General features: G+C 34.7%; 1 protein-coding gene across 1 annotated transcript in view; it reads right to left on the bottom strand.

Moving 5' to 3' along the window:
• Positions 1 to 24613, bottom strand: part of CSTF3 (cleavage stimulation factor subunit 3) — a 76877-nt gene that overhangs the window by 17313 nt on the left and 34951 nt on the right. Inside the window, exons 4-10 of the mRNA XM_054437601.2 lie at positions 6216 to 6248; positions 5736 to 5833; positions 3826 to 3892; positions 3711 to 3745; positions 3392 to 3518; positions 944 to 1021; positions 15 to 177 (exon numbers count right to left, since the gene is read on the bottom strand). Coding sequence (XP_054293576.1) covers positions 15 to 177; positions 944 to 1021; positions 3392 to 3518; positions 3711 to 3745; positions 3826 to 3892; positions 5736 to 5833; positions 6216 to 6248 — 601 coding nt within the window. The remainder of the gene's footprint in view (positions 1 to 14; positions 178 to 943; positions 1022 to 3391; positions 3519 to 3710; positions 3746 to 3825; positions 3893 to 5735; positions 5834 to 6215; positions 6249 to 24613) is intronic.

Below are 24613 nucleotides of genomic sequence, written 5' to 3'. Positions count from 1 at the left end.
GTTAATCTTGTTACCTCTTTTTGTTATAAGGGTCTGATCCTCTGTACGAAGAGGGTTGCTCTTTTCCCACTGTATATATTTCTTCCACATATCTACTTGTTGAGCTTCTTGAGGAGTATTCTGAGGAGGCACCGAGGGAGCATTACGGTCCAAGCCTTTCATTACTGTCTCATATTCCTAGACAAGGATTTAGAATTCTTTGGTGAGCCAGGAACAACTCAGATATATGGGGGATGGGGTAGATCAGTTTGGAAGACTGTTCAAAATGCCTACTTTTTCCAAATACCACTTTGTTAATATAATCTAAAAACTATTTAAGAGTAGAAAGAAAGATAAGAGTATTACCCACTCAAGAACAGGTTCCCAGGAGTGGGTGAACAAAACACCCATGGGCCCTCTCTATAAGTGATCTAGGAGGTTACTTTCCAGGATGTAAGAGTTGACAGATCAATAGGATTGAAGATCTGGTGGCATTATTATTGCCATCTTTGGAGAAACTGTCTGTCTTTTAAAATTTCAATAGTTTGTATTAATAGGCTATTTTTCCTAACTTCCAAGAGTGTCAATGAATGGAAAGGTATGCACACAATCAAAATGTGTCCCTGAGAGCTATGTTATTAGACCACAGAGTAATACAATATTCAGATGAACCCAAATAACAGAGGGAAAAGAATTACTTCATCAATTCTAAGTAGAGCCTTGTCTCACTCTATGTCCTCTGTTTCCATATTTTAAAAAACAATTTCTTCTAAACCCAATTTATTATATTTTGTTCTTACAAAGAGATATTTCATTTCAAATATGTCATCTCCTCAGACTTTGCAATTAATTGCTGTTAAGATTGCTAATGATTGAAAATATCAAGAGTAATACCAGACAAGGAAAGCTCTGCTGTAAACAACACTCATAATAATCATTAAAATAGCCTGATGGAATTCCATACCTTTGCTACACGTCTAGCATTCATATAATCTCTACTCCGATCTTCAATCATTTTTTTAGCTAAATGAATATTGATACCCTAGAAAAAAACAAAAATATTTTAAAATTAAGAATAGTTTCTTAAAAATTAGCACAATACAGTTAATTTATTCATTTACTAAATAACTTCAAATTTTTATTTTAAAAGACTTCTTGTTTAATAAAGGTTCACACAGCTCATGAAAAGCAGGGAAAAAAGGTTCAATCGCATTATACATTTCAAAGATCAAGGAGGATGTGCTTATGTCTTATGAGCTGGCAGTAAGTTTCCATTTATCAGGAACTTTTAAAGATAGAATCATTTGAAAAGGGTCAATAATTTCATATAAGATTCTACTGAAAAAAAAAATGACATGGCTCATGCCTGTAATCTTAGCACTTTGGGAGGCCGAGTTGGGTGGATCACTTGAGGTCAGGAGTTCATGACCAGCCTGGCCAACATGGTGAAACCCCGTTTCTACTAAAAATACAAAAAAATGAGCTGGGTGTGGTGGTGTGCGCCTGTAATCCCAGCTACTTGGGAGCCTGAGGCAGGAGAATTGCTTGAAATGGCGAGACAGAGGTTGCAGTGAGCTGAGATCGTGCTATTGCACTCCAGCCTGGGCGACAGAGTGAGACTCCGTCTCAAAGAAAAAAAAAATGTACAGATTCATCTGGGTGAATAGCCATGGCTTCACTTTGATAGCCCTTTTCTTTTTCTTTTTTATAGATAGAGTCTTCCTCTGTCACATAGGCTAGAGTGCAGTGGTGCCATCCTAACTCACTGGAACCTTGAACTTCTGGGCTCAAGTAATCCTCCTGCCTCAGACATAGGACTACAGGTGTGCCCTGCCAGGTCTGGCTAACTAACAAATTTTTTTTTGTTGAGACGTTGTCTTGCTATGTTGCCTGGGCTGGCCTCAAACTCCTGGCCTCAGGCAATCCTCCCACTTCAGCCTCCCAAAGTGCTGGGATTACAGGCATTAGCCATCACACCTGGCTAATAGCCCTTTTCTAACTAGTTCTGTTGTATAACACTTTTTAAAAAGACAAACAGAAGTGGCAAGGAAAGATAAACATTACCACTCAGTGAGTACTCCAAGGATTCTAAGACCCTTTCAGGGAGTCCATGAGATCAAAATAGTTGTCATTATAATACTAAGACATTATTTGCCTCTCTCATAAAATACAGGAGTTTTACAGAGGCTACGTGACATTTAGTATTATAACACACTAAATGGAAGCAGATATGAAAATCCAGCTGTTTTCTATTAAACTAGATATGAAAGAGATTTGTGAAAATATAAAACAATGCCACTCTTCCCACTACATTTTTTGTTTTGGAAAATACAGTTTTTGGCCAGGCATGGTGGTTCGTGCCTGTAATCCCAACATTTTGGGAGGCCGAGGAGAATTGCTTGAGCTCAGGAGTTCAAGGCCAGCCTGAGCAACATGGAGAAACCCCATCTCTACAAAAAATTAGCTTGAGAGTGGTGGTGCATGCGTGTAGTCTTAGCTACCTGGGAGGCTGAGGTGGGAGAATCACCTGAGCCCAGGAAGTTGAGACTGCAATGAGCTGTGATTGTGCCACTGCATTCCGGCCTCAGTGACAGAGTAAGACCCTGTCTTAAAAAAATAAAAAGAAAAAATTCTTTTTGATCTTCAATAACTGTTAAAATCCAAAAACCATAAAGTTTGAAAGCCACAGCTGATGCCTGTGAGGGAACAATTTCACTACCCTATATAGTTCTTCCAAATCACAATATACATACGAAGAACTTTCTTTTTTCCTCTTTAGAGATGGGCTCTCACCATCTTGCCCAGGCTGGTCTCAAACTACTGGGCTCAGGCAATCCTTCCATCTCGGCCTCCCAAAGTGCTGGGATTACAAGTGTAAGCCACCATGCCCAGCCAAGGAACTTCCTTTTAATGCTAGAGCTTATTTAGCGTGTGTATTTATGTATTCAGATTGATTAGCTGAGTTATTAAAAGTAGATACCAATAACACAAAGATCTTGGATTGTAGCCACACACTTCACAAATTCAAACCAATAATCACATCACTGTAATCAGGTGAAAGAGGTACACAGCAACTAAAAATAATTCCCAAAAGGTACTATTGGAAACATAATTCCCAAAAGGTACTGTTTTATAGGTCAATGACAATGTGTATGTGTGTGTATGAATGTGTGGATATGGCTTAGCAAAGAATAAAAATAGTTTTATAAGAACTACTGTTCTTCAGAGTATCCTCTAAAAAATAACACTAATATGGAGACTCTCAAACCTTGCAAAAACATTATAGTGCTTTCATTACAATCAATAAAAAAAGTGTAACACTGATACAGAAAGGCTATAATCTACAAATCTACAACGCATAAAAATTAAAATGGCTTGGTTTATAATAAACAACTACTCTGACCTAATTTACCTCTTCATACTTGTTATAGTCTCTCCAGAGCTGTTCAATGTTGATCATCGGATTAACACAGCCTCGTTGATAAACTCTTCGGACAGCTGTTATTCTTTGATTTTCTGCGTAAGATCCTACAGCTTCCCTGAGATTGGATAAGAAATGCCATCAATTATATTATAACTAAATCTCATTCAACCCAGCAATCTCACTACTGGATATCTACCCAAAGAACAATTCTATGGAAAACGGTATGGAGATTTCTCAAAGAACTAAAAATCATATTTTAGCTAAATCAACTGTTTATATATAAAAAAAAAACTATACAAATACTTACACGCCTTTTAGGAAATTGATGTAATCCACCCAAATCTAAGAAATAAAATAAAATGTTAATATCTTTCTTGGTATTTTTACATTTAAGTGCATATATTAAAAAGTTTTAACTCTACCTGATAGGACATAATTTCCATTCCAATTTTATCCAGTGCAAAGTCATATGCTTGAGCCATTTTTTCTCTGAAATGAACATGAAAGACGTGGTTTTTAAATTTTTTTGTTATTAAAATTTATCTACAATTAGGCCAGACATGGTGGCTCATGCCTATAATCCCATTGCTTTGGGAGGCCGAGGCAGAAGGATCACTTGAGACCAGGAATTCAAGACCTGCCTGTGCAACATAGCAAAACCCAGTCTCTAAAAAAATAAAAATTAAAAAAATTAGCTGGGCATGGTGGCGTGCACCTGTAATCCTAGCTACTCGGAAGGCTGAGGTGGGAGGAGTGCTTAAGCCCAGGATTTCAAGGTTACAGTGAGTTATGAATGCACCATTACACTTCAGCCTGGGTGACAGAGCAAGACCCTGTCTCTAAAAAAAATTAAAAATAAATTATTATTTGAAGATAGACATGGTGGTTCATTCCTGTAATCCCAATGCTTTCGGAGCCTGAGGCAGGAGGATCATCTGAGGCCAGGAGTCGGAGACAAGCCTGGGCAGCACAGTGAGACCTCGTCTCTATAAATAAATAAATAATAAATGTATATATAACTAAAACGTAGCTTCTGATCACAGGATCAGAACAACATTTGAACATTCTCTACAAACAAAAATTAAAGACATCTTTGTAAGTATATAAAGTCGTTCTTTGATGTTAAGCTTGTCAATATCATAAATTGTTTCCTTTACTGCTTGTGAGCTTATCAAAAATAAGGCTAATGTCTTACTTATCTTTATATCATTTAAGTTGCATAATTCTATACATAGCAGATTCAAATGTGGAAATTTGTGGTTCTCTCATTAATGAGACATTAAGATCTATTAGCTCTAAAGTAAAATGTAGAAATCTGGAAAGTATAGTTTTATTAAAATGCAACTTATGTTAAAATGTAAAGAGTACATTAGGGAAAAAGAACTTCCACTTCAATATAAGACAATAAAGTATAAACAGACCAGGTGTGGTGGTTTATGCCTGTAATTCCAGCATTTTGGGAGGCTGAGGCAGGAGAATTGCTTGAGCTCAGTAGTTAGAGACCAGCCTAGGGACATTAGCTTACGCCTGAGACCCTGCTATGTTTGGAGTCTCAAACATAAGGAGACTCCGTCTCTACAAAAAAATAGAAAAAAAATCAGACAGGTGTGGTGGCTCTTGCCTGTAGTCCCATCTACTTGGAAGGCTGAGGTGGGAGGATTGCTTGAGCCCAAGAGGTTGAGGCTACAGTGAACCCGTGATTGTGCCACTGCACTCCAGCCTGTACGACAGAGCTGAAACTCTGTCTCAAAACACAAAAATCATAACAAAAAGTATAATCAGGAAAAGACAATAAAGACAGAATTTTAGTAACAGATATAACTTGCCTGTTAGTTACATAGAAAAATGGCACCTCAGAAGAAGGTCCATTATTTAGATTTGGCAAAGATGGGGAGGTGGGTATAATTCGGAGTGGGGATGGCAACTTTACAATACAATTGTCAGAGATCCCTTATATCACTATAATTGTCAGAGACCCCTTAGATCACTTAAGTAGCACATTGCATTGTGACCTGACAAAAGTGGTACTACCACAAGTATGAAGATAGTTTTTGAAAAAATTTGACAAGTCTGTCAACAAAGTGGTTTGGTGTTGCAATTATACAGTGTTTCAGTATAGGAAGGGCTTGGGCGATTCAATTCTCCAGAGTAAGACTCATGCCAGTGACTTTCTTTGAAGCACTTTTTTCAAGGTTACTAATTCTTAGGAAATCCTGACTTTTCAAATCCTGATACTTCTTCCCACTTGGAGCTAACAGAAGGTGTGAGTTTATGTGGGATTAACTGTGTGCCTGGAGATGACTTGCATTCTTAAGATCCTGGTTTCACTTACTTGTAACTTGGTAGTTTACCCTTGGTTTCTCGGACATATGAAAGATAACACTTCCATAAATCAATGTGCAAAACCTTCATAAGGCATCTCTGAAATAGCTTTAAATACAAGAATATATTATCAGAATCCAGTTAAATAAATTTCACATGGACATAGATGAAATAGAACATTAAAAACACAAATTCAGCTCCCTTTATGAATTTATCTCTTGTAAATAAAAGGCAAATAATTTCCCCATTTTCAGTTTAGATAATTAAAATGCTTCTCATGATTTGTCAGGGGAGTATAATTATTTTCTTTTCCTTTTCCAAAATTTTTATGAACATTTTCAAGCATATAAAAAAGTTGAATAAGTACAGTTAACTTGTAAAAAATCACTATCTAGATTCGATTATTATTAACATTTTACTATATCTGTCTTATACATACTAGGTTTTAAGTTAAACTTCAATATAAAATTCAAAGTATTTGAGGACTCACCTTTTCAACCTTGTCATAATTTTTAGCTTTAATCTGAAGAGAAACAGAAAAATATAGAATTAATACTATTTTTTTAGAGCATCAATCTGAATTTTTGACCAATTTTTAACCAAGTTTGCGAATTCATCCCTATACTTTCTTATTAATTTTTCTGTTATTTTCAAAAATAACAGAAGTGTGAAGCAAACATGGATAAAATGCATTATAAATATACCTGTGTAAATTGAATCTATATGGATTTTCATACATTTACATAGAAATTTTGTGAATTTAATAAAATTCTGTAAAATAGTCATGAGATGAATACAGAAATATATACATACCCGATAGGTCTACCTGAATAAGATGTATCCACTGAAGAAAAACTTAAGGCTTTCCTTTCCCTGTATAGCTACCAGAACAATCTAAGCGGCAAAAAAGATTTGCAAATTTGGGCTACATATAAACATTCAGTCACACCATCAACCTACTATATTGCAGATATTGTGCTAGGCGTGGGGGCTACCACTGTGAACAAGACAGGTCTGCCCCTGCCCTCATAGAGCTTACAATCTTATGGGGAAAATAAGACAACGAAGTGGAATGTCATTGTAAGATATTATGGTTAAGTGCTAAAATGAAGAAAGTACTAGGTGCTACAGCATTTTGGAAGAGCAAAAGATTTCCAGGAAAAAGATAACTTTTTCTAGGAGAATCTGAGCTATTTGGTGAAGAAAGGGAAGAGTTATTCCAGGCAGGAGAAATAGCATGTGCAAAGATCAAGATTAAATACTATTAGATTTCTCTTTTGAGTATTTTCATCACAGAGTGGGTGGGGTTAGGTGCCCAACTGTGTTAATCAGCAAATCTGTTTCACCCAGATAGGTAAATAAATATTTTGGCTGATTAGAGAAGTTTTGGTCCTTTTATCTCAAGTAGTGCAGTAATAGAGTAGTATTCCCAGTTTTATGGCTTAAACTGCTGCAGGTGAGTATGCTGATGACAGTCTCTTTTGCTTTTGCTGATAACTTGTTCTCTTCTGGACTTTTTTATCTTGATCTTTAGAGTTCATAAATTTTAGCACACACTTAAACACAGGTCTTTGTACTTTGAAGCAGTTCAATCAAGGCTCTGGAGTCAGACCTCTTAGGTTCACAATCTGGCTATCTACTTAACCTCTTTTTCCCTCAGCTGATTAAGGGGGATAATAATATCTACTTTGTCAGGGCTATTCTGAGGACTCAATGAGTTAATAAATGTGAAGCCTTTAGAATATTGCCTAGCAGGTTGAGCACTGAGTAACTATCATTTACTTTTATTACCACAAAATCTGCTTGGAACTCAGCATGCCCTTTGAACCCATATACTCAGGGCTTTTTTTAGGTCAAAAATAAGTGTCTCTCTTCTATTTGTTCCTTTTTCTCCTTCTAGAACTATATACGTTACATCTCCTGGTTCCATCCTTGAAATCTGTTATCTTTACCCTTCCTTTGAATTTTTGCTCAAGGTGTTAAAATAATTTGTCCAGTAGATTCTCCAGGCAATTCATTTAGGGCTCCATGTGACTATTCTCTTCCACTTAGCCTATTACTGTATTTGGTTCATACATAATGGTTTTTGACTCCAGAGTTTTTAATACAGCACTTTGAATCCTGTGTTCATATTACTTTGTTCCAGTTGTATTTCTCCTCTAGCAGCTCCATTTTGTTAAGGACCTGATAGTTTTAGTTTATATTCCTTTCTGGTTGGTGGATCCTTCAGATGTGCTATTACTTTTTCCTGCCTATTCACTGAAGCTGTGTTGGCAGTCCTAAAGTAATAGAAATTGACCCTTCTCTACCATGACAGCTGTGTAGCAGGTGTAGGCAGCAAACAAGCTGCTGCTAGCCCTCTGCCAAGAAACCAGAAAGAAATCTCTACTCAAGAGTAGGGAGGACTCAGCCAAGAGGCCAGGCTGATGTCAACATTCGTCTGGGGTAAAGACATTTGAGGGGTTCCAAATTTTCTATGGGTCAGCTTCTTAGTCCTTTCCCTAGGCCCTCTACTGGGCCTCTTCTTTGAGATTCCCATAGAACCTGAAGCTTCCTTGCATTTGGCTGCTTGGCTTAGTAGAGGTAAACAGAGTGGGAATAAAGTAGGATGAATTTAAATCACCAGCTTCCTAGGTGCAGTTGAGATTACATATAGTTCACACACCTGGTCAGGAAAACCAAAGCTACCCACTGGGAAAATAGGCATAGAATATTAATAGTTAATTCCCAGAAGAGAAAATGTAAATGGTTAAAAGCTATATGACAATGTGTAAACTTCCAATGTGGGAAAGACAAATTAAAATAATAGATATTACTTAAAAACCATTAGAATGGTAAAAACTTACAAAGGTATTAACACTACTGAAGCCATGTAATGAAAAGGCACTTCATACACAGCTGGAGGAAATATGAATTGTTACAGCATTTTTGAAAAGCCATTAGTAACAGCTATTCTAATAAAAAATATTGTATCTTTTGATGCAGGAATTCCACTCCTAGGATCTATCCTATAAAAATAAAAGCAGGCCGGGCATGGTGGCTCACGCCTGTAATCCCAGCACTTTGGGAGGCCGAGGTGGGCAAGTCACAAGGTCAGGAGTTCGAGACCAGCCTGGCCAACATGGTGAAACCCCGTGTCTACTAAAAACACAAAAAATTAGCTGGACATAGCGGCCGGCGCCTGTAATCCCAGCTACTCAGGAGGCTGAGGCAGGAGAATCACTTGAACCCGGGAGGCGGAGGTGGCAGTGAGCTGATATCGTGCCACTGCACTCCAGCCCAGGCAAGAGACTCCATCTAAAAAAATAAAATAAAAATAAAAGCAACAGAATAGAGAGGTAATTGTACAAGGTTACTTATTGTAAACTTTGTAGTAGCAAAAACAGTTTAAACATCAAATGTCCACCAGTGGGGAAATAGTTTAATAAATTATGATGCATTCACATCATGGAATATTATGTATCCAGCTTTAACAGGTAATTGGGAGGGATTGCCACAAGATCTTATTGAATGAAAAGATAGTAAAATTTATATAATCTATCTTTATAAAATAAATAAAAATAAATCCTATATATGTTTATGTATATTAGCATAGAGAAAAATAAGGAATACCCACAAGGTTGTTAAACATAATTATGCTTGGCAGGGTGATAAGGGTGGATGCAAAAATAGAGACAAGAAAAAAGACTTTACTATCATCTATGCATTTCAGTAAAAATTATGTCTATTATGTGTATCTATGAAATAACCAAATTTTACATACCCCTCCCCAACAAAGTTGTCCTGTATCTTGGATTCATCAATTATTTCTTTAATTGGTAAATTGGTATCAGCCCAATTATGTAGAAAGACACTTTTGACTAATACAGAAAAACTCTCTGATCTCTAGTACGTGGCCACTGATTGTCATTCATTAATGCAACCAGTAAATATTATTTGAGAGACCTTCTACAGAGCTGGTACTGGTGGCCTTACCACAATAGCTATAATCTCATTATTTTTTTAAACATCATTCATTAAAAAAATACTTTTAAAAATCATTGGCCAGGCACAGTGGCTCTTGCCTGTAATCCCAGCACTTTGGCAGGCCGAGGTGGGCAGATCACCTGAAGTCAGGAATTCGAGACCAGCCTGGCCAATGTGATGAAACCCCGTCTCTACTAAAAATACAAAAATTAGCTGGGCATGGTGGCGCACACTTGTAATCCCAGCTACTCGGGAGGCTGAGGCAGGAGAATCATTTGAACCTAGGAGGCAGAGGTTGCAGTGAGCTGAGATTGTGCCATTTCACTGCAGCCTGGGTGACAAGAGCGAAACTCTGTGTGGGGGAAAAAAAAAAAAAATCATCAATGTGCTTTGGAGATTAAATCTGCAGTGTGACAAAATGAAAAGAATTTGATCACATTGCATTAATTACTTCCTCTCTTACAGTATCAGCTTTTCCACCTATAAAATGGGAATAATAACATCCACTTCAAAATGTTATCAAGAATTAAAAAGAATATAAAGCATCTAGATGTTCCAGGTGCCCATAAATCATACTAGTCAACAAAGCTATGAACTAAAGGAGTAATTATATCTTCTCTAAACAGAACTAGGTAAACCAAGTAGCCAGAAAGAGCAATGGTGTTACTATAATTGGCCCATTTGATGCAGAGGAAAAGTGCAGGCCATATTCAAATGGCATTATTGGTGAGACTAGCACAACAATACCCTGTCTTTAGCCATCCCACCACTAGTCCATTTTCCTTCTTTAAAAGATCATTATCCTATGTATTACTTACCAATATTTACATGAAAACATCTTAGCTATAAGTATTCTTAAATATATTTTTCATAGTTATGTGTATTTGTACAGGAATCCGTTCTACCTGATAATGAAAGCCTGGTTTAAATTCTAAAAATAAGAAAAAAAATTCTTGATACTTAAGATTACTTTGTTTTGACATCTGGGATTCTCAGAACTTCCTGCCATTAATCAATAGAAAATGTCTCCATTTAAAGACCATTATAGGCCAGGTGCTGTGGCTCACACCTATAATCCCAGCACTTTGGGAGGCCTCAGCAGGCGGACTGCTTGAGGCCAGGAATTCAAGACCAGCCTGGCCAACATAGTGAAACCCCGTCTCTACTAAAAATATAAAATTAGCTGGGCATGGTGGCGCATGCCTGTAGTCCCAGCTACTCGGGAGGCTGAGGCAGGAGAATCACTTGAACCCAGGAGGTGGATGCAGTGAGCAGAGATCGCACTACCGCACTCCAGCTTGGGCAGCAGAGTGAGACTTTGTCTCAAAATAAATAAATAAATAAATAAATAAATAAATAAGACCATTATATGCATATAAATAATTTTGCAAAACTTACTAAGACTTGCTTATATTTAATCTATTAAAAGTAGTGTATCATTTTCAATGACAGAGGCTCTTAATAAAATTAACTTTAAGCCAGGTGTGGTGGCATATGCCTGTAATCCCAGCTGCTTGGGAGGCTGAGGTGGGAGGATTGCCTGAGCCCAGAAGTTTAAGGCTGCAGTGTACTATGATCACACCATTACATTTTCAGCCTGGGTGACAGAGCAAGACCCTGTCTAAACAAACAAACAAACAAGCAAAAAACAAATAAATACTTATTTGGTACACATATTGTTTATCATAAAAATTTGTCATACAATTACATTACCTTTTAATGAATTATCCAAATTTTACAAAGATATGAAATGTCTATTGAGAAAAAATAATAAATTTTTTAAATTGCCAACTTCCTTTCTAATAGAAGAGTATGATAATTAGAATGGCAATATCAAGATCAATTAACCTTTAAGTTTAATTACATTCAAATCAGTGGTTATTGGCCAGGTGCAGTGGCTCATGCCTATAATCCCAGCACTTTGGAAGGCTGAGGTGAATGGATCTCTTGAGCCCAGGAGTTTGAGACCAGCCTGGGCAACATAGCAAGACCCCATCTCTGTTTAAAAAAAAAATCAGTGGTTATCTTAGGGAGAGTAAAACAAGTATAACATGATGAGGAAACACAGATCTTTTCCCAATACTTTTGAATACTTCATATTTCCAGGCCTTTGTTAACTTTCACAATTATTTCTCAAGCATTAATTGGTCATCACGTATCTTTTGGAACTAAAACTATCCTCAGATAAATTATTGGAACTAATGATCACCTATTACTTAATAGGTTAAAACAAAATTAATTACTTAATTTTGTAAAGTGTTAACTTTGCCAGAAAAGGGCTAATGACCCTTTGACTAACATCTATTTTTAACAGTTTAGACTAGCCATGTCCTTTCCCTGGAATATATTTATATTGAGATCTAAAGAAAGCATGATATTCAGTTGTTCAAAAATAAATGAGTTTTTCCTAATGTTAAGAACAGATTTCATGCTTCATTGGATGTTTTATGAAATGCTGATGTAAGTGCCGACAAAATTCACATTTTTCTGACCAGAGAAATAAAACTCTATGTCAACAGCATTTTGACAGGTTTCCTCAAATTCAATTTTTTCCCTTATCCCGTGGGGAAAAAAAAAATCCCATAACGTCAAAAGTTTTAAAAAGTATGCTGTTTTTAAAATCACCAGTTATAAGAATCATTATACAATTAACTTGAAATGGTTTAAAAACATATTTGAGGCTGGGTGCAGTGGCTTACACCTGTAATCCCAGCACTTTGGGAGGCCGAGGCGGGTGGATCACCTGAGGTCAGGAGTTCGAGACCAGCCTGGACAACATGGTGAAACCCCATCTCTACTAAAAATACAAAAATTAGCTGGGCGTGGTGGCAAGCGCCTGTAATCCCAGCTACTTGGGAGGCTGAGTAAGGAGAACTGCTTGAACCCGGGAGGTGGAGGTTGCAGTGAACTGAGACTGCACCATTGCACTCCAGCCTGGACAAATGCGACTCTCTCAAAAAAAAAAATTGATAAATAAATGAACCTGAAATAACTCTATAGAGGAACACCAAGAAGCTATATAATCTAAAGGAAAAAGTAAGTCTCTATATACTTTGTGTAGGTTTTCACACAATAACCATTTGGGACAAGTCAACACTTAGGTTTTCAGACAGTACTGGGCACATAGCAGAGGCAGGGCTAGGATCCATCTAAAGTGAGTTCTTATGGTAGTTGTTCACAATGTGATGAACAAACGAATAAATGAATTGCAGTCGCATTCCTAATTTGTTCCCTGCATCTTTTCTACTCTAAAGTATAGCACATAAACTTTTCTAGCACTTAAGACAATCATCTTAAACTGAATTTGAGATGCAGAGAAGCTGTCTGATTCTACTTGTATTAAGTATCCAAAAAGCTTAGCCCAAATCCTGAAATCTGAAAGCAAATGGAATCCTAAATATAAATTCATCTCCTGTTCATTTACTTTTTCACTACTCTTTTCAGCTATTCTCTAATCCCCTGCAACCTGAAAAATGTCTTGGAAGATTACAGAATACAAGTCGTTTTAAGGAATTTGGAAATATTGAAGAATGACATTTTAAGATCTACAAACAGGCTTTTAAGTTAGCTGCTGGAGTGGTTGCAGAATATTCTCCTTTCCACCACCCACTCCCAATTTTAAGGTAAAGAAATCAGGAAAGTAGTGTCTGCAAATAAATTCATTTTTATTTGACAAATAATTAAGTGCCTACTATGTGGCAGCCCCTTTTCTAGCACTGGAGATAAAGTGGTGGATTAAACTAAGTCATAACTCATGGAATTATATTTTGGTTTTATTTTGGGAGGCAGCCACTACCTAAAGAACAATTTTCTTTATCTGTACTTCCTAATTTTCCTGTGACAAATTGTATTGTTTCTGCAATTTGTATTTTCATATTAAATATAGATATAAATGCCAGGTGTAGTAGTTCACACCTATAATCTCAGCATTTTGGGAGGCCGAAGGGAGAGAGGCCAGGAATTTGAGACCAGTCTGGGCAACATGGTGAGATTCTGTCTATAAAATTAAAAATATAAATAAATATGTACATATAAATGTATACCTAGAATATATACTGATTTAGATATAACAGGTTGGCCACAACCTCTACATGTCCTATAAACTTTCAATTATCCAGGCCCTTAAATATATCACAGAACTACTTGTCAAAAATGAGTGTAAATTATAGACCACTGTGAAGTAGTTTAATTATGATTAAAATTGAAATGTGCTAAACACAACTATGATTATCTTTGAGTCTAGATTAAATTTACTTTCATTTTAATTCCTTGTACTAACCATTAGGTATTAATTAGTCTTCCACTTTCCCAAGCCAACTAAAAAGTATTTGTCATGTGTCCCTTAGGATTTACCAAGTGGAAGTGGGGATGTGGACCTGAACTATTAAAGAGTTTATGACCCAGTTGAAAACATAAAACTAATGATGGAAACAATAAAGGACTAAATTTAAGTTTAAATTATTTTGTGTATGCTCTATGTCCTATAAGATTCAGAGGAAAAGTTGTTCCATGCAAACTAGAGTTAACAAGGAAAGCTTCACTGAGCAGATGGTATCCAGGCCATTAATGAAAAAAAGGAGTCTGTACAAGTCAATGAAACAACATGAGTTTCTTTAGTTTTCGGTGGAATAATGAGGACATCCATGCAAGAAAAAAAGAATATGCATAGGAAAAATAATTTGGCTGATTATGGTGAAGGTCCATTACAGAGGGCATAAAAAGGCAGAGTTAAATCTGACACACAGAAAACCTTACTGAATGCCACTGAGGTTTTCCTGACAGGTAAACAATGAGGAAAGTTGAAAAAAGATGGCTCATAAGTAGGTTAGGGAATACAGGTTGGGGAGAATACAGAGGTGGCTTTTAGTGCTGTGGGATGAGACAAGCAGGTACTAGCTACAATAGGTAAGATGCTATTGCTGTCATCCTTAAGTGGGGTAATACTGGCTTTGGCTCAGAGAAGGTAGAACAGGGAGAGAAAACCAGTAATGTAGAGGGAAGAACAGCAGACTTTTTTTTTTTTATGGGAACAAGAATGAAAAGTGTTATGAGAGTTGCTGTAAAGTTTACTTTTTATTAGGTTTATTATGAGGTGACATAACTCAGGTATAAATTGTCTGATTAAAGTTAGCAGATAGGGGGTTGGTTTCATCCCTAAGACAGTGGAATTAAAGATGCATATTTGTCATTTGTAAAAAAAACTTTTCTTATAAATATGTAGGGCATACAATACCTAAGGCATGAAGTATATTCTCTGAAGTAGAGAATATTCAGACAAGCAAAGACTCATTTCTCCAAACTATCCATTCCCAGGCAACAAAAAGGAAGAGAACCCCAGAGTACTTGACATAAGAAAAACAGGATAAAATAATATCTATGAAGTCAAAGATGAATATTATAAGAAAAAGGGATCTGGTGGAATATGCCACAGGTCAAAAATAAGGGTATACGAAGGATCTGGCAATAAGAAACTCATTGCTTATTACACACTTAAAAGTTGAAGCAATTCAGCTTCTTATAATTTAAAATGACTAAATACTGCTAATACTAGCAGCATTTATTAAATATTTAATGTTTGTAAGCACTACTCCAAGATTTTATATGTATTAACTCATTTAATCCATAAACAGCACTCAGGTGAAGTACTATTATTCTCTACTTAAAGATGAGAAAACTGAGGCACAAGGAGGAGATTTAATAACTTCCCCCAGATCACAAAACTGAGCTCCTAACCGCTATACTATACTGCTGTCAGCACTATATATATATGTTATATATTATATATTATATATATTATATATTATATATATTTTATATATAATATATAATATATATTATATATTATATATATTTTATATATATTATATAATATATATCTTATATATATAATATATATAATATATAATATATATTATATTATATTATATATATATATGAGGATGTTCGTTGAAAGAGTACACAGAAAATTTGAGAACCTATATTACCAAAAGGTAGAATGATTAAACTGTGCTTTGTCTAAGTAATTGTTTTGTCTGAACAATGGGATGAGATATAGATATATACACACACACAGGAACTTTAAAAGCAATGATGTATAATACTGAATGGAAATATATCCATAGTACATTTAAAAAGTGAAATCCAAAAAATATATACTGAGTAGGAAGAAATGCACACAATAACTGTTGACCAAAACTATTTTCACTGGAAGGATTGAGACAATTTTTCTGTCTCAGTTACATTTTATTTTCATAACAATTTCACAAAGGAGAGAGTTGGGATTTTTAAAAAATAACTCAACATTTTCTTTTTTAACTCTAATCTCATGACAGATTAGAGATTTTTTTTTTTTTTTTTTTAATAAGAGAAAGAAAATTACAGCTGATTTTGAACAGTAAGTTTCTCTTCGGAGTAATTCATTGGTATTTTTCTCTGAACATAAACATCCCCACTTTAAAATCTACTTTTAAATGCTCTCAAATTCTCAGCCAGGCCTATGAGGATTTAAAAAGTTAAATAAATGCTAGATAAATTAGGCAATACTAATTTCAGTCAAGAATCTCAAAGATGAAACCTTGGCTCAGATTTGATTTTGTCCCAATATATAGGGCATCTATCAACAACCATCACTTAACATTTATAGACTCAGCCTACTTTACTTAATAAACATCTAAACTCTGTAAATAACTTGTCAACAGCATGCCAAACATTACCTTTCAAAGAATAATCTGTAATTTTTGAGTAAGAAAAACAGAGCAGGGTATTTGCTTTTTGAGAAAAGTGAGTAATTTGGTCAGAAGTATCAAAATCACTAGTCAACATTGATGGCTCAATTGGTTTTGCTACTCTACCTCCCACTAGGTCATCTCCCCTGTCACTCCTCAAAATTGCTGAGTGGCACAGATCTTCTTTCTAAAGGTTAATTAAAATTGAGATTAAGAAATGTGTACAATCATTTGAGATGTTCCAGCTATCAGGAAAGTCAAGAAATCAAGTAAGCCTCTGATCTAAACAAAACAAAACAAAAAATGACATTAATTCCATACTGCACAGCCAGAATGGTAATCAAGTAGATTGCTAATTTGCTTCCCTCAAATGTCTAATATTAGTTTATTGCACATCAACTTATAGTCTTTTCTACCTTAATTTACAGCTTTTATGAACTGTCATCTTAATAAAAGTCCTTCCAGGCAAACTTAAAATATTAAACAATATAACTTCTCTAGTATTACTACAGGAACTTTATATATTGCTTTAGAAAATATTATAATATCTAATCTCACTTTTGTTTGCTGAGTTAATCTTCCATTAGTCACATGACTTTTTTTTAATGTGCAGAGGGGAAATTGTTCAGAAAACCATTTACTTAAAACTGTTTATAATTCATTCATCTCTTACTATACTTCTCACCACATACAAATTGAAAACTGTTTAAAAATATTAGCAATTGTATTATCACTGGACAAAAGCCTTTAATCATTTCCTCTACTTGAGATATTCTAGTTCACTAATCAAGACAATCTTTCCTATTTTGATGGAGATTCCTATCAGAATACTATTTCTCTTACTTAATTTTCAGTGTCATCCAATGAGTTCACGTATTTTTTTCTATGTAACTTTCTTGTTGGCAATTTAATTCTAACTACACTTTTATTTATTCTATGAAATCAAGTATAACATTTATACTAGATATCCAGTATCATGAGTAATGCTTCATTTAACCTTTCTTAAAAATCACTTTCCAAAAACAGGATTAAGCTTCCACAATGAAGTAGATACAAATTCAATGGATTGCTTTTCTGTATTTTTTTAAGCAACTTGCCCACTCCTCTAGTTTTTACCTATCAGTAGAGAAGCATAATTCTAGAAATAGCCCATTTCCTCATTCTATAAAACTCACAGTATATTCCTCAGACTATTTTAGTTTTTATCAATACTGCTACTCCAATACTTTTAACTTTACATCAGAAATTATATTCTAATTCTATTCTGCAACTGTTTTTGATACCCTATCACTTTTTCCAAGAACATACAATCAACATTTGTATTATGACCCAATTCTAGCCTTCTCAATCCTATATGCATAGTTTATTTCTATTTTGTTGTTGAAGTGACCTAATTCCAAGTTCTTTTTTAGAAAATGCTTATCAAATAATCATCGTTTTCCCCAAAATTGTATATTTATTCAACCCTGTTTCTCTATTCTTGAACAAACTACACATTGGTCATATTTACTTAAATTCTGAAAGATTAAAAAACCATTACCCAGCTCAATTCAAAAGATCACACCAGCAACAGCAACCTTTGATAGTAAAATATGAATTCTAAAAGGTCAATCTAAAGAAACAATTATGACTATGTAAAAATATTGAAATAAAATTGTATTCATGCAAGAGATTCTTATAAAACAAAAACTGGAAACACTGTAAATGATAATTAGGACTGGTTAAACAGCATGTATCTAGGATGTACTACTGTGCCACCATTAAAAGCGATTTTATAGACTAAATAACACAAAAATATGCTACCATGTGGAAAAAACAAGCTACAAAAAGTTAAGGTTTTATAGACAGATCTGGAAAAGTTAACTGTGATTAAGTTATAGTTCAAAGGTAGTGGGAATATGGTTTTTTCCTCCATTAGAGTCTTTTTCTTATAATAAACACATATATTATCCTTTTAAATAAGAAAAATGTTTTCCTTTTTGTAACAATCTTGACAAACTCCACTTTCCCTCCCATCTCTCGGGTTTCAATCACTTGATATTACTTCATTATGCTTGCCTTTTAAAATTCAACCACTTAATTCCAAAAATATTATTTGTGCATGTATTTAGGTTAACTGTATTTTCTCAGTAGTCCATATAGGTATTATTCTGCTTACTCAGAAAAAAAGCGAGTCAACATAATTTTAAAAATTCCACAAAGGCATAATGTTTTTTATTTCACAGCACCTAGAACAAAGCCTAACATATAGCAGACATTCAATAATAATTGCTAAATAAATGTGGATAAAAATCTACCAGTTACTGTTTGCATATTCATTCAAAAATAGATTTTAGATTATACTGTCTTAAATATCAAGGGAAATGAAAAATGTAATTGTATAACTTTTACAGAAAAGTCTTTATGAGTCCTATAATCCTTGTTAAAATATTAACTTAAAACCTCACTTCAATAAAAAGGTAAAGAAAGGGTGCTAAGTATAATACTATCAGTAAATTCAGACTAAAATGGAGGAATAATTAAAGCTCTAATATGGATTTTGAAAGTTAGATTTTTCACAGGATTTCGATCTTTCCGTGAGCACACCCAAATCAATTCCATTTTCCATTACTTTTCTTGAATGAAAACATTTCCATTTGAAGCAAAAATGCTGCTTCAAATAGCCATGTAAAAGACGGGAAATTAGGAACTTTGGAGGTTTGAAAAGTAGACATAGCTAACCAATTAAGAAAAACAAAGAAAAAATTCAGGTAAATATTAAGTTCCAGGAGAATCAAAAAGATGTAGACGTGAATTTCTTTTTTCTAATGGGCATGTTCCAAAATTGAAATTTTGGCTCTATTTTAATGGCTTCAGTCTATGTACTTATCTCCAGAATATTTATAAAATTACTTCATAAAATCTACTAGATTTTAAAACTTTTTCCTAACTTTATGAATTCCTGAGTGCATTTCTCCAAACACGGCCACATTTAAAGGCTTAACGAAAACATATCCTATTTTCTCTGGAATTTTATTTTATATAGTTTGAAATGTTTGTATTTCATTTTACCTCCTCTAAATATATTTGTGATATTTTCCAAAGTGATGCCACCAAAGGTAAAGAATTAAGTTCAAATACTATATGGAAAGCTGCCATGAAGGCTTTAGTAGGCAAGAATGAAATGAAGATTATATTGATATTCCTGCTCTAAGAACAGACCCTTATCGTGCTGTCATTAAAATGTAAAGACAGTTGAAGGGAAAAAAACCCGAATGGCAAGCTCTGGGTTAAGGTGGTGATACTTTCACCAGCAAATGAAGTCTGCAGTGGAAGGCTCCCCAAATCTAATAAACACATATGGCCATTCTTCCTAGTTGATTCTACTATACAGGTCTAATTTTGTCCATGACTACTGTAACAGGTCAGTAGAGATATCAGATTATCAAAAGCTGCGACATGTAAGAAATAAAAAAATTAAATTAAAACAACAACAACAACAAAAAGTTTCCTAATGCTGTTTCTCAAAGAAACTGAGCTCCTGGCAGCCCTTTCCCAATCAATACCTAAACCTGAGGAAGGAAAGGAGAACAGGCATAAAACCACTTTCTGTTCTCCCCATATCCCATCATCCTACTGCAAAATGCACAGAAACAAGATATAAAATAATCTATGGATTAGCTTTCAAATTACTACAATTGAGATACATTGTTGGATAGCAAAGTGTGCATGTTGAAAACCAAATTCTATAAAGTATTTAATTAGCTCACCAATGGGAAAGAAAACTGGTTTTGAAATGTTTACTGTTAATAGAATATAATCCTTATATATAAACTCACTTCAAAAGGATCTCTGATTGTTGAAAGATGCCTTCATGATTTTGATATCTCTATATACATAACCTTATTATTCTCTATATACATGACCTTACTGAAAATCTGTAATGTGAGCCAAGATTTTTCTTCATAACTATTTCATAAGCAAATCAGTTTCAGGAAAAAAATATATATGTACAAAACTATTTTCATTATATAACAGTATGTGAGTCTCCTCATGTCTAATGTTGAGATGCAACATAAAAAGCTTAAAAAGCTGAAAAATATAATTTGCAAACATTAAGACTTAATTTAAATGGGAAATCAGAGGTTTGGCCAACAAAAGAAATACTTAAGCACAAAACATACATTTGAAAGAAAAATATAGGCCGAGCATGGTGGCTCAAGCCTGTAATCCTAGCACTTTGAGAGGCCAAGGCTGGTGGTTAGATTGAGTCCAGGAGTTCAAGACCAGCCTGAGCAACAGAGAAAGACCCTGTCTCTACAAAAAAATACAAAAATTAGCTGGGCATGGTGGTGTGCACCTGTAGTCCCAGCTACTTGAGGGGCTGAAGTGGGGGGATTGCTGGAGCCTAGGAGGTGGAGGCTGCACTGAGCCGTGATCACATCACTGCACTCCAGCCTTGGCAACATAGTGATATCCTGTCTCAAAAAAAAAAAAGAAAAGAAAAAAGAAAAGGAAAGAAAAGTATGTAAAACAGGTCAGTAAGAACATCAAAACAACAAAGGAAAGTATGTTCTTTTATCTCAGAACATATTTATCATTCCTTCCATTCTGACAATGAGAAAAACAGGTAAAGCAATAAATATAACACATTATTTAAATGTTTTATCAAAATTATTTCAACTTCTAAACAGGAAATTGTGCTAACATTAAAAGTTTCCCTTAACTTCCCTAATGTGCTCTTGTAAAGAAGAAAAAAAAAAAAAACAGAAAAACGGACTAGAGAGATTAGTTCTCAGAAAAAGAAATCCAAAGGGCTCTTAAAAATGAAAATATGCTCACTCAATCTCATTCATAAGGGAAATGCAAATGAAAACCACACTGAGATGACCATTTTTTACTTATAAGTACTGGTAAAAATTAAAAGTATAAAACATTGTATAAAGAGGATTTAGGAAAATGGGCCCTTTACAGGATTATCAATGGGATTTAAAACTATGACAACCTCTGTGGAAGAACATTAGGAAACAGAAAATTCAAATAAACCCCATATACTCTTTGATCCAGCAATTCCATTTCTAGGAATTTAATCTACAAGAATATTTACACAAATGGAAATGATATGTACACAATTACTGCAGTACCGTCTGTAATAATATATGACAGGGAAAAAACTTAAATGTCCTTCAGTAGGAGACAAGTTAAAAGAAATACAGAATATTATGTACTTGTAGAAAAAAAGATTTCCAAAACTTACTTTCTTAATAAAAAAAAAAAGGTGCAAAACAAAATGTAATAGATATTTATTAATGTAAAGGACAGAACACATGAATGTATGTGCATTAAAACATCTCTAGATTCTGAGATTGTCTCTGAGGGGAACTGGTGCCTCAAGAACAGGGGTAGGTGACTTTTCACTGTAGGTTCCTTTTGTTATCTTCTGATTTTTGAACCTTATTTTAATATATATACACATATACATATGTGTATACATATATGAATATAAACACACATATATATGGAATGTCTAGGTGACATATAACTTTTGAGTTCTTTTACATTTAAACACATATCTATATTTTCATTAATTCTCAAAACAGTATTCCAAAAACCCCCAAAATGTTAAAATTTGCAAAAAATGTACAAATAAAACATAATATGCATTATGCATACAGAAATTAGATGTATAATATTGTCAAAACTATTTAACATTTTTTAATGTAAAGGATTACCTTTGCAGCCTCTAAACACATAGTATAATTTAAGCATTTAAAAAAGAAAACTATCAACCTTAACACAAACTGATAAAGTCCAGAGGCACTACCATAAAAATTTAGTTCATTTAGTTTGATAATTTCCAAACCTAAAAAATGAATACTAATTAATGGAATTTGACACTGGCGTAACATTATTAAAAATACTCATTTCCAACCAAGTCAAAGGGTTATTATAAACATTTAACAATAAAATTGAAGTGATATATTTGGGTAAAAATTTAACTGAAATTCAGCATTTAAGAAACTACTTATTTAATGCCCAAACTATAAACTTGTGGCACTAAACCAATCAAGTGAGATTTATAATTCTACTTATAAGAAACATAAAAATAAAACTCATAAGCATTTTTCCCCTGAAAAAAGTGAAGCTAAAAACAGACTACCAATTCAAATTCCAATAAGAGTCCTTTCACTTATGAAAACTTTCATTGGAACAGTGACTTTAGGCTAGGAAGCAAATATGAAAAGAAACCTGGATACTTAATAAATGAGCTTTTAATTTAATATATATATTTAAGTTATACCTACAATTGGACATGTTCAAAAATGCATGTGTAACTTCCACAATGGTATTTTATTAACATGACTCTGGGTACAGCACTTTCAAGTTGACAGCTATTTTCTTTCAGCAAACTGAAGAGTCAATTCCACCGTCTTCTAGCTTCCCTTGTTGCTGTGAAGTTACCAACCTTACTGCCATTCCTTTGAAGGTCATTTATCTTTTTGTTTCCAACCATTTATGTGATTTAAGAAAAAAATCTTTAGTTTTCTATAGTTTCATCCTCACGTGTCCAGTTGTGGATTTTTAAAATTACTGCTTGGGATTCAATGAGCATCTTCAATCTGTGGAAGCCTTCGATCATTCTGGAAAATTCTCAGTATTTCTCTCTTCAAATTGTGCTTCCGCCCCATGTCCTTCCTCTACTTCTAGAACTTCAAGTAGACACATTTTCACGCTATCAATTTGTGTCTCAGACATCCCTTTCATATTTTCCATCTAATTGGCTCTTTAAGCTCCATTCTGGATTCCTTCAGTTCTCCAATTCTCTCTTCACCTGTGTTATTAAGCTAATCTTACCTAAATTCTAGTTTCTGAAGTCTTTGGAGGTCTGTTTCTGATGTATGTGGTTTCCTTATATGCTTATTTTTAACAACTGATCTGTTCCTTTCCCTTCAAAGATTATTTGTGGAAACTCTTTGAGGCCTAGGAAGAAGGTGCACTCCTCCAGAAAGGGTATGAATAAGCTATTACCACCTATTAGGGATATAATTCAGGCTGAGTCTACTTTTTACATACATGGCTTCAGTTTTTCTGAATCATTCTCAGGTGATGTTTATTCACACAAATCCACATAAAGAACATCTCAGGATTCCCCCATTCTGCTCTACTCAGATGGACGCAACTTTTCTCAGTCCCTTACAGGTAGGCAGGTGGCATGGATTTACTTCTAGATCACTGTCATCCTGAGTGTAGCTTTTGGAGCACATAGTTTAAGGGGAAAGGATATCCCATTGGACACTGTACCTTGGGCAGGCCTTGGGTTTTGACTTTTGCTGCCTGAGGTCCTGAAGTGTTCAAAATTGAAGCTCAAGTCTTCCCAGTTTGGCAGTTGCTTTCAGGGCCAAAAGAGTTTAGGCATTCTGCTTATCTCCTCGCGTTCCTTTTTTCTCCCTCCCCAGTCCATTAGGCTTTGATCTGGTAATTCCTTAGTGCTGTAAGTTCAATGTTAATAAGACATTCTTAAAATTCTATCTAGCAGCCTTAGCTGTTTTCAGTGAGAGAGCTAATGTGAGTAACCTAACTCACCATATTACCTGCTAGTCTCCTTCATAGTATTTTATTAATATCAAGCTTTCAAAAAGATTAGAAAAAAAATGTGTGCAAACTACCTTGAAAAGTAACTAAAAACTCTAAAATCCAATGTTCACTGAGGCACTAAATTCCAAAAGTAATCTATTAAAGAAGCCAGATCTGGTAAAAATCTGGTCAGGCACAGTGGCTCATGCCTGTAATCTCAACACTTTGGGAGGTTGAGGCGGGAGGATTGCTTGAGCCCAAGAGTTCAAGACTAGGCTGGGCAACTTAAGACCTTGTCTCTACAATTAATCAGGCGTGGTGGCCTGCAACTGTGGTCTTGGCTACTCAGGAGGCTGAAGTGGGAGGAACACTTGAGTCTACGCAGTGTAGGTTACAGGTTACAGTGAGCTGAGTTCAAGCCACCGCACTCCAGCCTGGGTGACAGAGTAAGAACCTTACTCCAAAAAAAAAAAAGTATAAATCTTTCTCTTATGTTATACATCAACATAATTCTAAATAACGTGAAAGCAGCTTACTCTGAAATACTTAAATATTTAGAGGTATTGGACAATTCAAAAGAACAGTTTCTTTTTAGTGTTCTAAAAATAAAGACATATTTTTTAACCTGTCACAGTAAAGGTAT

Source organism: Pongo pygmaeus, chromosome 9 (genome assembly GCF_028885625.2).
Source record: "Pongo pygmaeus isolate AG05252 chromosome 9, NHGRI_mPonPyg2-v2.0_pri, whole genome shotgun sequence".
In the NCBI taxonomy this organism is placed as follows: domain Eukaryota; kingdom Metazoa; phylum Chordata; class Mammalia; order Primates; family Hominidae; genus Pongo; species Pongo pygmaeus.
Note: the sequence above shows the minus strand (reverse complement) of the source record. Positions and strands in the feature narration are given on the sequence as shown.